The sequence below is a fragment of the Myotis davidii genome, unplaced genomic scaffold (assembly GCF_000327345.1).
Source record: "Myotis davidii unplaced genomic scaffold, ASM32734v1 scaffold217, whole genome shotgun sequence".
Classification (NCBI taxonomy): Eukaryota; Metazoa; Chordata; class Mammalia; order Chiroptera; family Vespertilionidae; genus Myotis; species Myotis davidii.
In genome coordinates, this window is record NW_006290034.1 from 2,002,163 (window position 1) to 2,013,204 (window position 11,042).

At 53.8% G+C, this 11,042-nt stretch overlaps 1 protein-coding gene across 1 annotated transcript in view; it reads left to right on the forward strand.

Moving 5' to 3' along the window:
• The window catches only part of CDC14A (cell division cycle 14A), a 64,544-nt gene that overhangs the window by 12,133 nt on the left and 41,369 nt on the right, over nucleotides 1–11,042 (forward strand). Inside the window, exons 3-4 of the mRNA XM_015563512.1 lie at nucleotides 3,560–3,635; nucleotides 9,231–9,323. Coding sequence (XP_015418998.1) covers nucleotides 3,594–3,635; nucleotides 9,231–9,323 — 135 coding nt within the window. The 5' untranslated portion in view covers nucleotides 3,560–3,593. The remainder of the gene's footprint in view (nucleotides 1–3,559; nucleotides 3,636–9,230; nucleotides 9,324–11,042) is intronic.

Genomic DNA, 11,042 nt, shown 5'->3' on the forward strand with positions numbered 1-11,042 from the left:
AGAGTTAGAAACATCGATGAGAGAGAAACATCTCTCGGCTACCTCCTGCACATCTCCTACCGGGGATATGCCCGCAACCAAGGTACATGCCCTTGACCGGAATCAAACCTGGGACTCTTGATTCCGCAGGCCGATGCTCTATCCACCGAGCCAAACCGGTTTCGGCTTCTTTCCTTTTTTTAAAAAAATAATATATTTTTTTATTTCAGAGAGGAAGGGAGAGGGGAAGGGAGAGAGAAACACCAATGATGAGAGAGAATCATGGATCGGCTGCCTTCTGCACACCCCACACTGGGGATCGAGCCCAAAACCCTGGGCATGTGCCTTGACCGGGAATTGATCCCTAACCTCCTAGTTCATAGGTCGACACTCACCCACTGAGCCACATCAGCCCAGCTCATCAATCTGGTTTGTACCAAAGCCACTCGTCTACCGTCTGCGTGGCCCACTCGCCTTCCATCCTGCGGTTGACGGAGGCGTTAACCCAGACCGCCCGAGAATGTTCCGTGGGAGGGAATGGAGCCTCCCCAGTGCATTCCTGGAGTCTTGTTTTCACTGTCTCGGCTTCCAAGCGGGTTGTCATGAATTGACTTGCTCCCAGGAGGAGGTCACAGAATCGCAGGCCCTGATGCCGGGAGGTCCCTGGATACCATCGGACCGGCTGCTTGGCTTTGAAGGCCAAACCATTGTGCAGAAGCCGCAGCGGAAGCCTGAGGTGGCCCCGCTGCTTGCCCCGGGTCACGAAACGTCCCGGCCTGGAGAGGATTTTTACAAGAATGTCCTGGAGCCACATGGATGACAGTGCGGGAAGCAGGTCTAAAATGCTGCAGGGAAAGACAGCTGTGCGTTTGGAGTTACGGAGAGAAGGGAGGCAGGTCCCAGGAGAGTGGGAGAAAGCGAGGCGGGCTGGAATTCCAGGACAGTTACAGTCACCTCTGTGCTCTCTGGACGGTGGTTTTTCATTTACTTCAAAGGCATGTTGGCCTAGAGGCACAAGAACAAGGGACAGGGCTTGCTCGAGGCAAAGAGAAACCTTTTACTAAAAATGTTCCGTGTCTGGGGCGTGACTACCCTCCAGGACCTGCCCAGGTAGGAATTTATGATCAGATCAGCTCAGAGACTACTTTCCATAGAACCTCCTTTTCACCTACCATGTGATGTGTAAATTAAATACGATCATACATAATAGTCTGAAATACATACAGCGGCCAGAATGACTGTGACGCGATAGAATAGAAATCGTGCGGGTAAGACCACCTAATATCAGGAAAGAACTTCAGAAGCCGTGAATTCAGCAGCTCATTTGGTAGGTAAGGATGTGGAGGCCCAACAGGCAGAGACACCAGCCCAGGGACACGAGGCACCCAGGGGGGACCAGACCCCTTGCTTCCCAGTTTCCCTCCGGGTTCTCTGTCACGGACGTGGGGCCGGGCGCTTCTTGGACGTGCAGTCTCTTCCCCGGGGGCCAGCGTCCGTGTGACTGCAGCTTATTGCAGCGGGAGGGCTCCGGCAAAAACTCGGACGGTGCTTTGACCTTAGGTCAGTGTTTGTTGAGCAATTTCGGCTTTTTTGAAACCTGACTGTTCGGAGTCTCAGCCAGGTATAGGAGCTTTATTGTCTGACCGGAGGGATGCTGATAATCGCCTGGTGATAGGGAGGCTACTGGGCGGTGTGTGTGGCCCAGAGGGCCGGGCGGGTGAATGTCAGCCACGATTTCTATGTACACGCGCCCACACGGGTGTCACGCCCCTCTGCGTCGGAGGCCACTGCGGCTCAGTCGTTGTCACACTGGAATGATACACTGGCTTGTCCTGTCCTTGGGTGGTGAGCGCCTGTGGGTAAGGGAAGGGCGGTCAGCTGGCTTTCGGTAAAGACCCTGCATGAGTGTGTGAGTGAGCGAGTGAGCGAGTGAGCGAGCAGACAGATGTCAGCGGGGCTGGGAAGACACTGGAGAGCTGGCGTGCCTTGTTTTTCATCTATTTATAAAGCAGCTAAATTTTTTTTGTATTGTCAACACTCTTGGATTAATATGTTAACTGGCCCTTGAAACCGGTACACTTCTATTAACCAATGTCACCCCAGTAAATTCAATAAAAAATATGCTAACTGGCACTGCCTTGCTCCATTGGTGGGTATACATTTTGTTGAATGAATGAGCGTTGTTTGGAATGTAGCTCATCTTTTGGCCGAGGAGTTGAACATTTTCAGACGAAACTTCTGGGATGGGAAATAAGGTACCACCGTGCTCTAAGCAATGATTCCTCCGGGAATGGAACCATTTAGACTAGAGTTTGTGAAAAACAACAACACAACATCAGCCAGGTAAGGGCCGTCTGCTCACTCGTTCATTCACGTGGAAGGGAAGTGAGCAGTAGGAGCAGAAGGGAGAACTCTCCGTCTTGGGGTTATAATTAGGAGCGTAACCAATGACCATTTCAGGATTTCACGTGCTTGCAGGGCCTCTGCCCCTCCAGCCAATGATCTTTGTTCCCAGGTTAGACTGACAGACAAGCACCTCCCCTGTGTCACCCTGACTTCACTGCGCATGTGCCCGCCCACCCCTTTGCTGGACCCCTTGCCCAGTGATCTGTGGGGAGTGGACCCGTGGCTCCCTGGGGAGTGTGACGTTGCAGCTTCCTGGTGAAGCTGCCCAGATGGCCATGCGGATCATGTCTGGCCTCCCCTTTGCCCTCTTCCTATTATTAATATTAGCTAGCTTTAAAAAATATATATTTTTAAATTGATTTCAGAGAGGCAGGAAGGAGAGAAAGAGAGAAAAACATCAATGATGAAAGAAAATCATCAATTGGCTGCCGCCTGCATGCCCCCTAATGGGATGGAGCCTGAAACCCAAGTGTGTGAACTGACGGGGAATTGAACTGGGACCTCCTGGTTCATAGGCTCAACCGCTGAGCCGTGCTGGCCGGGCTACTAGCTCTTGGTGCTGCTCACACAGGTGGTGGGAGCACCTGTGGGTGCGAGGCTGAGCAGGGAGTCGAAGATGGAAAAGGCGGGTGCTGGCGTCAGGTTAGGAGCTGTTTTCCTCGGGGTGATGGGTGATTGCAGACTGATGACCGTGTCCTGGAGATGTCAGGGGGTGGAGAGAGGGAGATGAGCTGGTGAGTCACACATTTCAGAGGCCGGGGAGAATGAACAGAGGCCACGGGTGCATGGAGAGCGAGGTTTGCGTGGAGTATTTGGAATTGGAACCCAGAGCCCACGAGCTTTGTGACTCAGTAGGTGATAAAGAAATACACCCGGTGGCAAGTGGAGGCCACAGGCGTGTTGTGTTTGTGGGTTCATTGCCTGGCAGGTGAAGTTCCTGGCAGGTTAGAGAGAGAAAGGGAGGGGGACGCCGAGCTGTCTGGTTGGCTCCCTAACGAGCCGCTGGCTGTAGTCCCGAGTGCCTGTGTGGTGGGACCGCTAGTCCTTTGGATCTCTGTGAATCTGTTATAAACTGACCCTGTTCCTGAAGATAACTGAAATTCGATTGCAGCTTTAATGAAAAGAAAATGAGCAATCACATGTGTATTAACTCCCATTTTTGTCTTAATCCCAGTTTCTATGCAGATTTCGGACCTCTGAACTTGGCAATGGTGTACAGATACTGCTGTAAGCTGAACAAGAAACTGAAAGTGAGTATCGTGGTGCTGTCTCTCTTCTGGTCTCAACACCCTGAACGGTGAGCTCGGACCGACAGGAGTGCGGCGCGCACCAGTCGGGTGGTAATCTTGGTCTTTGGGAGTTCATGGGAGAAGCTCCCACAGAAGTTGAAATGGGTCCCCCCCGAAGGGCGTGCCGACCTCTTTCCTGTGTCAGGATGAATTGGCACCGGAGCTGAAGGAAGTCACTGGGCAGGGATCTGAGAAAGGAAGCACCCAGCCTTTCGGTGTCGTTCTGAGCCCATCCGGTTCGCTCCCGGGTGGATGCTCCGAGCCTTGAGTCTGCGCTACCCTGGGTGCCCGGGGGCGGGTGGAGGGGCTCAGCGCTGCCCGGCAGAGCTCTGGAGCCTACGTTTTCCTGTCCGACCAGGAGTTCAGTTTTTCCTGCCAAGTAAGAGTGATGAACTGGCAGTCATCACGGAATTTGGGTCACATAGTCAATATTGATCTATATTTTTAATATATTTTTATTGATGTCAGAGAGGAAAGGAGAGGGAGAGAGAGAGTGAACCATGAATGATGAGAGAGAATCATTGACTGCCTGCTTCCTGCACGCCCCACACTGGGGATCAAGCCCACAACCTGGGAATTGAACCATGACCCCCTGGTTCATAGGTCAGTGCTCAACCCCTGAGCCACACCAGCCAGGCAGAAGTGGTATTTTAAAAAACAGAATACCTCCTTCAAACTTAGTCATTTAAGAAAATCTTTGTTACCGATTCAATAATCTGAAAGTTTTATAAACATGATATGGCTCAACCAGCTTTTTCTAAAATAGTTAATACAGTTTTAACTATTGATTTCACTTTTCCCCGGAGAAAAAGAAAACCCTAGCCGGGGTGGAGGGGAAATCTAAGAGCATTACTGAAAAAAGGGGGCATTCTAGGGCAGTGATTTAAAAAACACACCAAAGACCTGGTCTGATGACCCCACGGGCCAATTACAATGCTCCTGGGGACTGCTTTTGAAGGTCTGAGAGCATATTGACAGAAATGTAATGGGAAATGTACAAAAGAGCTCAGGAGCCCTCTCGGGGTGGAATGGGGAGGGGCGGGCCGGTGAAACGGGCGATTGTGCTGAAGCACAGAGCTACCTGGCAGATGGCGGCCCGGCGCATGTCCCCGATGCTGAGTGAATCAGCGCCGTAATCCTAGCTGGGAGCCGGCCCCGCCCCCGTATCGGGTGCTTGCACACAAAAGCCCTTTTGATATAAGGATCAGACCACCCTCTCAGTACAACCACAGAAAACATGTTGAGATTTCTTCACCAGGTTATCTTCTGCCTCAGGTCATGGGCTTTGGGGGCGGGGGGAGGGGAAGTGAGCTACCTTCTGGAGGCAGTTCCTGTGGAGTATAGAGGTGTCAGGGGTTCGAGGCAGCATGAATTCACGTGGTAGGGAGCTCCCATGGAGTTTGCAAGACTTGGGACCCTTATGGCCGTTCAGAAATCCCCAGCAGGAGGAACCCCCCTTAAAATGAAAGTATTGTTATTGATTTCAGAGAGGAAGGGAGAAGAGGGAGAGAGAGAAACATCAATGATGGGAGAGAATAATCCATCAGCTGCCTCCTGCACACCCCACACTGGGGATCGAGCCTGCAACTCACCCAGGCCTGTGCCCTGACCAGGAATCAAGCCGTGACCTCCTGGTTCATAGGCTGACGCTCAACCACTGAGCCACGCCGGCCGAGCGAGAGGAACCCCCTTTATAGAGCATCCCCACGTGCTGTGGGCCGTAGGAGCAGCCTGCTCACAGGATGTCCGTGAGCCGCTGTTCTCTGATCTTTTGACTCAGACGTTAACGGAGTGGGTGTGGAACGAAATGGGCCACCCTCTCCATTTTGCTGAAACCATTCCCCGTTTCATGGGAGCGCCGCGCGAAGACGTAAACCGTGCTTTGTTTTGTGTGCAGCCAAAGAAAATGTTCAAGAACGTCCCTTTCCTGGGCAGGTTGGAGGTAAACCGTGTAGAGGCCCTGGCTGCGCACAGGGGCACCCGTTAGCACATTTGATGGCTTTTGCAGAGCGATGACCGCTGTTGCTATGGGGACGCGGATGGCTGCGGCCGTGGCTGGGCTAGCCTGGTCACCTGGAAGAGAATGGCGCCTCGGCCACCGGGCCCTGGGCCGTCACCACTGAACCTGACCCCGTCTCCGGCTGAGCTCGCTCGTGTGGGCTGCATGGGCTGCGTTTTGGTTTGTGAGCAGATGCCCCAGGCCGTGCTCGTGTCTCCGCAGCGCAGCCGGGCTGAGGCGCAGCGTAAGGAAACACGGTGTCCTCACCCAGCGACCAGAAGCCTTCACTTTCCCGCATGCAAGCGCCTTCCCCGAGGGAAGACACCGCTTCTCTCAGTTGTTTGTTCTTGCGTTTTGGCTCCTAGCTTCCCGCCTCCCTCACCTTTAGGCTTTGACGGCTCATGGTCTGTGACCTCCTGTCCTGAGCCAAGCATGGTGTGTGCATGTCACAGCGCCCAGGACGGCCGGGCCGTGTGCGATCGAGCGGCCTGTGGCCCGCCTTGCCCTCTGTCGCGGAGTCGCCGGGGCTGGTTTTCCACCAGGAGTGACTCCACTAGGACGGCCTGTCAGCCGGTCACAGGCTCTCCTTCCCGCGACAGGAAGTGCCTGTCGGGGTCGAGGCCTCCACCTTGATTTGTGCTGTTCTGTCCTCGCCCTCATGGGACTTTGGTTTACAAGTGCCATTAAGCGTGTATGCGCGTCGTTACGCCTGTCCGTTCCCAGGAGCGCGCTGAAGCTCTGCCTCTCGCTCAGGGAAGCAGTGCAGGTGAGGGGATGTCCGGAGGTTTCAGGATGTGAATTGATAGATAGGCAATACCACATCCCACCTTTTATCTACTCTTTCTTTACCCTTTTAGAAAATATATATTTTTATGGATTTCAGAGAGGAAGGGAGAAGGGGAGAGAGAGATGGAAACATCAATGATGAGAGAGAATCATAGATTGGCTGCCTCCTGCACGCCCCCTACCGGGGATCGAGCCCACAACCCGGGCCTGTGCCCTTGACCAGAATCGAACCCAGGACCCTTCAGTCTGCAGGCCGAGGCTCTATCCGCTAAGCCAGACCGGCCAGGGCTTTTTCCCTTGTGGAACGTGACCGTACCGGTCATGAGGTCAGCACTGGCCCTTGCCGGTCCGTTTGTGGCAGCCTCGGCCAGCATGCCCCCTTGCTGAGCGTCGGGTATCCGTCAGACCGGGCGCTGTGGAGCTAGTGCCTGGCGTCCCCTCGCTATCGCTCTCAGCCTGTGCGTCACACAACCCGGGCTCCGCTCTTGCTGGTGGAGCAGACACCACCCCCTCCGCCCCCGGAACCCGCCAGCCTCAGCAAACGGGCGCCCAGGCTGCGTGCAGTCCACAGACCTGTTCTGGGGGCGTGAGTGCTATTTAAAAATTTGAATTTATGCTCAACATCAGCAGTTTATTTGTTTGTTTGGGAGAAACATTGATGTGAGAGAGAAACACTGATCAGTTGCGTCCTGTACGTGCCCAACCCGGGATTGAACCTGCAACTGGCAAAATGTTTTGTGATAAAAGAAGCTCTGTTATGCCTGCACATTGTCCTTCTAGTGCCAGATGGTCTTCTGCTGATCGGTGTTGCTGGTGTAAGGCTGGGGCAGGGCGACCCAGCAGAGGGAGGCCTGGCTGGGGCAGGGGGGGAAGTTAGGCAGCTCACACCGTTCCCCCGTTACCGTTCACCGGGAGTTGGTTTGCATTCCTCAGGTAGGAACGGGTCTGACCTGGGAGACACTGGCCTGGCTTCACAGAGCAGGTATTTCTCAACTGGAGTGCTTTTGAGATTAACTGAGAAAAACACCTGAATTCCAAAAACGCCCAAGCAAGGTAAATGCTAGCAGTTTTAAAACTATTCCTAAGAGTCAGATAGGAAACTTATTAAACAGGTCAGTTACTGTCAGGTCAGTTGGTGACTATAGTTAATAATACTGTATCGTATATTTGAAAGTTGCTAAGGACAGTGCCGTGTTCGGAACACGTGGGGCTTGGTTATCAAAGACACGCCCGGCCCGGGCGGGAGGGCTCTGGACTGGGCTCCCCGGGTCCCGGGTGAAAGCCAGAATGTACAGGGCCTTCTTGGATGACTTCTGAGTTGGACGGGTTTCTCCTCCTGGGAGGACATGAGGGTAAAGCAAGCATGTCAGACTCAAAGGTGCACACGGGCCAAATAAGCGAGGCATGCCGCCGTGGCCGTGGGTTTGACGTGCTGGGGGGTAAAGGCAGGCGGGTCGCTGAGCTCCGTTCCATCCCAAGGGGTCTCTAAGCGCAGATATTCTGTGTGCGGTGGTCAGTGTGCAAGGTATCGCAAGCTGTTTTACCATCAGTGTGAGTTTATGGATAAGTATTGTTACTTACGTGTCTGTACTATGAAAACCGTTCGTCAAAATACTATAACTTTGGGTCGTGGCTGGTGTGCTCAGTGTTTAGAGCGTTGCCCCTCGCTCTGAAGGGTCTTGGGTTTGATTCCTGGTCAAGGGCACAGACCTGGGTTGTGGGTTCGCTCCTCACCCCTGGTTGGGGTGTGTACGGGAGGCCACCAGTGGATGTGTCTTTCACGTATCGATGTCTCTCTCTTTCTCTCCCTTCCTCCCCCTTCCACTCTCCTGAAAAAAACAATGGAAAAAATATCCTCTGGTGAGCACTAACAACACCAAAAAGTACTATAATGTTGGAAATATGAGGAAATTGAGAGGATGTTATTGAGCTCCACGTTTTATGTTTGAGTTCTGATTAATGCTTTGATTTCGTTTTAACAGGCCTTCTTATTTGCACAGTTCTTTTCCTGTTTGGCATGTGCACACACACCATGTTGCTTATTCTGGGTTTAGCTGAATGCTTGAGCACGCAGCATATTGCCTGGCATACAGCAGGTGCTCAATACCTGTTTGAACCCGGGAATGTAATACACGGCTGTTGTGTTAAGATGTTTGCTGAGAGAATCCTGTTGATGGTTCATCTTTTTCTATTGACCATTTATTTCCAGATCATGGAGAGGGGCTTTGTATAGGACACGCTTTTAAGAAGGAAGGCATGAGTGCGGTGCTCTCGTTAACGTGGGCACGTACACATGTTAAACAGGGAAATGGACTAGTGGGCATGTGTCAAAACCAACTATCTAATGTGCACGGCATAGACCGTTGTTCCGGGCGTGTGTGTGTGTGTGTGGGGGGGGGGGGGCAGGGCATGCAGGAGGCATAGGGGGGGGGGGGGGGCCGTGAAAAAGGACTTTACATGGAAGATCCGAGTAAATCTTCAGAAATGGTTTCTCCGATAAAGATGCTAATTAGTGACTCAGTTATTTCCAATGTATGCGTCTCCTTTCTTGGGGAGACACATACGTGGTCCAGTGCCAGTTCTTCCATCGTGATGAGCTGCAGAGAGCCTGAGCTGGGAACCCTCCACTCCCGACACTCACGTCCAAACGCCATAGAAACCCAGGGGGTGCCGGTTCCCAGGGCCCGTGGCGGAGAGGAAAGAGAGGGTGTGTCTCGCATCTGTCCACCTGTGGCTGCGGCCACCCTAACTCTCTTTCACTCTCTCTCCAGTCATACAGTTTATCAAGAAAGAAAATAGTGCATTACACCTGCTTCGACCAGCGGAAAAGAGCAAACGCAGCATTTTTGATAGGTGCTTATGCCGTAAGTACTTGGATTGCTCCGTGTGATGGGGTGCTGACGCTGTCCTGGCCCCGGGCCCCGCTGTCTGCGGCCTGGCGGGGGGGAGGGGGCGCGGGGGGATTCTCGGCAGCTTGGGAGCTGATCGGATGGAGAGAGTGGACCTGGTACCGATGGGCTGTTCCCTCTTGGGTTTTATTTTCGTAGCTGACGGCAGGATCTCGGAACCGCAGTGTGTGGCTGCGATTCCAGGGCTGTGCAGGTGTTATAACAAAAAGAATACCCAGAGAGGATATTTCCAGAAAAAATTATATGAAAAGGCTGTTGAAATGTACCTTTTTTGGATGAAAGGACATTCTAGAGTGAATGGGAGGCTGATGATAATCGCTTTTACCAGCCCAGTTACTCCCCTATCAAGGAGGCAAACCAATCAGGAGCCCTGCGTGTAGTACAGCTTCCCCCGTAACTAGGTGAAACTTTCCAAAGCTCATTTGGATGAGACGTCTCGCCCCCAGTGAGCACTGAAAGGTAACATGCATGCGACCGAGTTTGGATGTGACCATTTCTAGACTTTTCTGTAACATGCTGGGCTGGGGCAGAATCTTGGAAGACAAGCCATCCGGACTTCAACCACATCTGCGACCTCGAATAGCTTTTTAGGGACGAGGGATGGCCAGGTAGGAAGATGCTGGGGGAGAGGCAGGGACAGAGGCGTCACTGCCCGGCGTCCTTGGGGAGGGCCAGCGCCCCCTGAAGACCCTGACGAGGGAGGCTGGGCTCCTAGACACCCCACTGCCCTGGGGGCCACAGCCGCGGGGTGAAGCCCCGCCGTGTGCTGGGGAGACTCAGCCGTGGCAGGTGCCGGCTGAGCACGGTGACCAGGTGATGGGCGGACGCAGCCTGGGAACGAGGACTGAGATGCCAACTCCGCCCGCTGACGGGGCAGCCGGAAGCCTCGGGCCGTCCCTCCTGGTCCCTCTGTTCCCCGCTCTCTGGGCACCGCCTGGCTGTGGGTACGAGGAGTCCTGAGCACGAACCAGAAAAACGCTTTCTCGCTCGCGTGGCTCTGGGATGCTGGGGAGAGTCCGCTATCGCCCAGGCTTCATTCGGTTTCTTATCTGTAAGACGAGAGGGTGGATATGGTGGCCTCTAAGTTTCCTCCCAATTCCGGGGAGACTGGGGTGATTTGCAGCGCCGGCCAGGCTGCTGCTTTTATTTTAAGAGCAGCCCCGACAGGCAGGCCGCCGGCGGGAGCGTCCAGGGGTGCGGGAGCCGCGTCTGCAGGCATCTCCCTGCTCACTTCCCGGGGCTGGTTACTGCTCACCTGAAACTGACTGTCGACATGTGTTCTTCCTTCTCCCCACAACCCTCTTACTCCCCCAGTCCTTTCCTGTCGTTGTTGCTAATCCTCACTCCAGGGTATTTTCCCATCGGTTTATAGAGAGAGTGGAAGAGAGCGGGAGGGACACACAGAGAGGAAAACATCAAAGTGAGAGAGACACATCCATTGGTTAACCCCCCGCCCCCACGCTCCCTAACCAGGGCCAGGGATGGAGCCTGCAATGGAGGTATGTGCCTTTGACTGGAATCGAGCCTGGGACCCTTCTCTCTGGGCCGACGCTCTATCCACTGAGCCAGACCGGCCAGGGCAGTAAAGAAGTGGACTACTGTCAGCAGCGTTCTCGCAGGACAGTTCTGTCACCTGGCACGTAGCCGAGCACTTGGGCGAGGGCACGAGGCTCC